This window comes from Bombina bombina, chromosome 5, assembly GCF_027579735.1.
Source record: "Bombina bombina isolate aBomBom1 chromosome 5, aBomBom1.pri, whole genome shotgun sequence".
NCBI lineage: Eukaryota > Metazoa > Chordata > Amphibia > Anura > Bombinatoridae > Bombina > Bombina bombina.
The window spans coordinates 193844963-193850962 of record NC_069503.1 but is presented as its reverse complement, the minus strand read 5'-3'; the positions used below and the strand labels follow the sequence as shown (position 1 = coordinate 193850962).

Genomic DNA, 6000 nt, shown 5'->3' with positions numbered 1-6000 from the left:
AAACAGAGGAAAGATGTATGTTAGTTTGAACGAGCAAAGAACCTCAAGGGCATCCACCAAATCCACTTGAGGATCTTTAGACATGGCAGAATAGAGAGGAAGCTTGTGATTCAAACAATAGGCCATGATATATATCCTTGGCAAACCCCAGCGTCTCACAATCTGGTCAAATATCTCCTTATGCAGAGGCCACACCTCTTGGAAGAGCTGGCGACTGAGGAACTCCGCTCTTAGTAGTTGACTCTTTGAATTTGGATGGCCTAAATCGAAGAATATTGACATTCCACCCACCTGATAATATGAGACATTTCCTTCATCGCCAATAAACTCCAAATTCCCCTCTGATTAACGTAAGCCACAACTGTGTGCATTTTTTTTTTTTATTTAAATCACATGAAGGGTTTATGCCTGAGACTGAGCCAACTCCTGAAAGCCCTAGAATGCACAGAGCTCCATTATATTGATTGGTAACCTTGCCTCTCAGGGAGTCCACATCGTCTGCACCTTTTAGAGATCACTAGACAGCCCCTCAGGCTGGTATCTGTCTTGATCACTGTCCAGACTAGCTGAAGAAATAAGGCCCTGTGGACAATTGCCACCATGACAACTGTCTTGTCTCTGATCCAGAGGGATCTTTTGTGACCAATCACACAATGCATGTATGTAGATACTTTGCCTTTTTGCCTATGCTTGGTGGGAGCTGGTGCATATAAAAGGATTGTGCACATTTTGAAAGTAAATTGGAATTTAATTTTATTTTTTACTTTAGTGTTCCTTTTAGCAGTTATACAATTTGCTCACTTTCATTGCAGGCGATGGACTGGAACATCTATGTTAAAGTGATTACAGTACATGGAGCATATGTACATATGCCTTGTGTGTCCTTGTTCAAACACAGCGCCTGTTTAGAGAGCATATATTTTGTTTACAATTATTCCAGTTTGCATTGTCTCTGAAGAGGAGCTGTATTCAAATGCAGCGGTACAGGGCATATGTAAATATGCTGCAGGCACAGTAAAAGATGCGTCTGTTAGCACCAGGTATTATCAAATACCTGATAATAATAAAATCTATCCATGCATTTTCACTTTGAGGATTTATTTCAGCCACCTACTGTTGCTCCTAGTCTCACTATAGTTATTAGGATTATTTAATAGGACATGGGTATGGTTGGCAGCTGTCCTCCACTAAAATATTGGTCACTCTGTCGGTGACTGGGCACAATCTTAAGTAGGGGCCCACACATTGTCCCCCTAAAAACTCTACCTTAGTCCCTACTCATGATCCCACAACTAAGCAGTAATTGTACCCCTTTGCCTCCAAAAACATACATATCAATCATCTTGCCTCTTTGGCTGCCAGTAACATATGTAAACAGAAGTGATTTGACCCCCTTGTCTGATCCTTTCTCCTCCATATTTGTAATGCATTATGCCACAGGAGGCCTTTTCTATTTAGCGAACACTCAGGGACTTAACCCCCCCCCCCCACACACACACACACACACATTTGAGTGTCTTTGCATAATGACCACGGGGAAAGTTTCCCTAAAGGTAATGGGTGAAACCAGATGTGGACTCCCTGCCCAATGTATTTAGAGGGATATGACTGCACCTCACTGACGAGGCCCATAGAAGGCCAAATGATCGTCTGGGGTTGCCGTTTCCCTTGTTCAGAGGACAATTGCCTAGTATTTCGAGGCTGGACTGACCTTGTTAGACGGAATCAGACTGATATACTTCAGGAAAGTCTTCCTCTGTGAAAAGCACAGTTGGGCAAAAAGAAGCTACTCTCGGATGGTAACCAGGCCATAGATCAAGCCACTGAGCTGTTGTTTGTTCCTGGCAGATTGCTTCTCTTTCTGTTTAAACTACTGTACTGTCCAGTGTTATACCGGACGCCTGTCAACCCTAGACATAGACTTAAATAGATCTGCAGCATTAAACGTCCAACCCAGTATAACAGCTTTGTAAATTCACAATTGTGTTATCAACCAAAGTCTCCATGATACCAGCTCTTTTTATTATGAATTTCTGATACACATTGTACATTGTTCTCCACAGAAATCATTGCCAACCGGGTGGCATTATAAAGTACCCGGTGGGGATAAAGTAGCCGGTGGGGCAGCGTAATCGTTTTCTAATATTATATCATTCTGCTATGCAAAGCGCAAATTAATGTCATAATTTAACTTAACATAAATGTATTTAGTAATAAAGTGTGCAATAAATATTCGCTAATTTTAACTTAATATTGGCTAAAATTTTAGCCAGGTGGACAGTAAAATCAGCTGGGTGGTGCTCCTGCTAAAAAGGTCCCGGCGAGAACACTGCATATATAGCTATGGTTGCTAGAGGGGGTTGTAATGCAGTCAGTGAGTTAATCCCGATTAAAAGAAAACCTATACCGTACCTTTAGCAATTCATTTCTATACACACTTCATTCACCTCTGCACAGATGGTAAAGAACGTGTTTCATTAGCTGCAAATGAACTGAGGAAACTAAAACGCACACACACAGTCCAAAGAAATACATTTTCCAAAGTGACTTTGAGCGTAACACAGCGCATGCACTTGAAATTAATCATCCTAAAGATCTATTGTGGCTGATCTTTGACTTCTTTAAGCCTTGGAATGCATCCAGAGTTAAACCTAAAATATTAGACATTTTCATTTTAGCTGTCAATGTTTCTATTTTAAGATGCAATCTCACGCCTAGAACAAACATTTATGAACTTAGAAGTATACACTGGATGCTGCCATAAGGTTAAACTACATTTAGTTTGTACCGTAAGTATAATATTACTGCATAAGAACATTAATATCTAAAATTTACTGTTTATTAAAATGTGTAATGTACAATGTTATTAACAAAAATACTTAAGGCAAAATATTATCGCGTCTACAGAGACTGTGACAGTGACATATTAGGTCAACTAGGTCATAGCCTTGTTAACATAATACATTGTTTAATGCACTAATTTAATATTTTTGTCAATGAAGTTCTTTATTTCTGCACTGGTTAGTAATGTGTCTATTGATAAAATATTTCTGTGTATTAATAACCTTGACTGATCCATCCACTTTTCTAAAAGGTCAAGGAGCTGAATTGTCCAAGGCAGAATAGAATCTTAGACCCAGATGCAAAGTATTATTATTATTATTATTATTGGTTATTTGTAGATAGAATGATTTAAAAAAAAAAAAAAAAAGTATTTAAAGGGACACTAAATTCAAATTTTTTCTTTCATGATTCAAGTAGAGAATAAAATTTTAAACAAAATTCCAATTTACTTCTATTATCTAATTTGCTTCATTCTTTAGATATCCTTTTCTGAAGAAATAGCAATGCACATGGGTAAGCCAATCACACAAGGCATCTATGTGCAGCCACCAATCAGCAGCTACTAAGCCTATCTAGATATGCTTTTCCGCAAAGGATATCAAGAGAATGAAGCAAAATAAATAATAGAAGTAAACTAGAAAGTTGTTTAAAATGTCATGCTCTTTCTAAACATTAAAGAAAAATGTTGGGTTTCATGTCCCTTTAAAAGCGACCATGAGACCAGTAGTTCCTAAAATGAAAAAAAAAGAAAAAAAAAGTGTTAAATAATCAGTTCTTAAATGGACATGAAATTCAAAATGTAGTTTTCATAATTCAAGTACAGTGTATAATTTTACCAATTTCTTATCAAATGTACCTCTTCTCTTAAAACGTCACTTTTTTACTTGAGAGCGTACAGAGGCTTGCTTATAAATACTATACAACTGTGTGGCAGCAGTGTTTGTAGCAATGTTATGCACCTACTGCTCAAGGTACACTCCTGAGCACAGTATGCTTTCATGGAAAGAAGCAAAGTTTAACCCCTTGAGTGCTAACGATGGCTCAGAGCCATCGCAGAGTTTCCCACTCTGGTGCTAACGGCGGCTCAGAGCCGTCGCTAGCACTCCCCCACCTTGAGGGAGATCTGGGGGCTCCCACCCGCTCCTACCCCGGCGATCGGGCCTGCATAGTGACAGGCATTGTCGTGGCTTCACGTTATGCATGGTGATGTCACGAGCAATGACGTTATGACGTCACCGCGCAACTTTATTTAAAATGAACAATGTTAAGTATAGAAGCAGGGGGCATGCTGCTTAGAAGCCTGTATCTCAGGCATCTAAGCAGCTACAGACCCCCAAGACCCACCATTGAAAAGGTAATCGCCTAACCTTCCCAACAGTGTAAGTATTGGGGATCTGAAAGAAAAAATAAATAAAAAAATAAAAAACAAACAAAAAAACAACAACCTTAAAACAGCTTAGCACCCAGGTGGGAAAGTGCTTAGCATGCAAAGGGTTTACCAAAGTTTGTTTCAGAAAACTAGACCAAGAAAAAGAGGTCTATTTTATATTTAATTTTTTTTAATTATATGCTCATCATCATCAAAGTTTTAATTTGACTATCATGCCCCTTTAAGTTTTGTACATATGTTTGCTGAATCTACAATATAATACTCAATGTATTCATGATTTATGTAGCCTTCCATCAGCTAACATTTAACACAGTGATTGCTTACGTAAGAGCACAGTTTCATCTTTACTTGGCCACAGTAAAGAAGAAAAGGAAAAATTAATTCCATCAGACTGAACTGCTATGAATTATAAATTATTGTAACTTATACAAATAAAATTACACTATTAATAGCTTTAGATTCTGTGCAGGGGCGGAAATACCATTGGCGCACCAAGGCCCATGTCTACACATAGCTGTGTACAGTCCTAATGCAGAGGAGTCTTTTATTATTGCAGTTGCTGGTCTGTCTCCTCAAAAATCATTGTACAGAGAAACGTGTATATTATTACTATTTCTAAATACTGATTTACCTTTGAGGGCCTAAGAAACGTTTTGCATAATATATATAATATAATTATTTATTTAGAGTTGTATGTCACCAACAATTTAAAATGATCATTTTGCACATCCTCATGTATTTATTTTATTTTTTTGCTTTCCAGGTTTGTGGAATCTTGTTTCCCTTTTTTCCAACTTATGCCTCTTTGTGCTGATGCCATTTGCTTTTTTCTTTCTCGAATCCGAAGGCTTCGCTGGATTGAAAAAGGTAAGTTGTATTGTTCAAAATATAATTTATTATGAAAAAGATGCGAAAATAAAAAAACGTATACAATGTCTTCTTTATCTTAACACATGTACAGACACTTCACTTTTTAAGACACATGGTGGTCAAAATGAAAAAACAAAACATATTTAATGTTCTTAAACTTATAGCTTAACGTTTTGAACGATAGGTTTCTATAAATGCCATGTGTTGTAATCACAGTCTTAGTTTAAAGTTGGATTAAGTTTACAATAACTCTTGTGTATGTGTGTGAAACAATTTTACTTAAACACATAATTTATCCTTCTCATACTTGCATACGCTTTTCAGGATGAACAACTAGAGATGAGTGTCAGTTTAATATTTTAACACAAGTTCACCCATGACAAAATTACATTCCCATTTCTCATCTCAGCAATATTTATTTGTTCTGCTTCAGATTAAGCCAACAGCTCATAGAGATGGCTACAGATATAGCTTGTTAAGGGAATTTTATTTTGTTTTTGTGTGTGTGTTTATTGAAGTTTTCGAAGACAGAAAAAAACAATTATAAGTTTTAAAAAGTAAATAAATAAAACAATAATGAGATAGATAGATATCCACACTATACTATAAATACTGCATTTACTTTATATCAATATTTAAATACAGTAAATATAAGCAAATTATTAATTAATATTCATGCAACCCCCGTTCAGTCCCGGGCACCCAGTGGCAACGAGATGTCTAATTCTCAGACTGCCTTGTGCTCACAACTTTCAAGAGCAGTTATGTAGAGTCTGGTGACATTAAAGGGACACTCAATCAAAATTAAACTTTCATTATTCAGATAGAGCATGCCATTTTAAACAACTTTCCAATATACTTCCATTAACTAAATGTTCACAGTATTTTTATATTTA

At 36.7% G+C, this 6000-nt stretch overlaps 1 protein-coding gene across 3 annotated transcripts in view; it reads left to right on the top strand.

The window, feature by feature from the left end:
* LMBR1 (limb development membrane protein 1) overlaps window positions 1–6000 on the top strand; it is a 777013-nt gene that overhangs the window by 256184 nt on the left and 514829 nt on the right. For all 3 annotated transcript variants that reach the window (XM_053713821.1, XM_053713820.1, XM_053713822.1), the window contains exon 5: window positions 4998–5101. In XM_053713821.1, the coding sequence (XP_053569796.1) occupies window positions 4998–5101 (104 nt within the window). The remainder of the gene's footprint in view (window positions 1–4997; window positions 5102–6000) is intronic.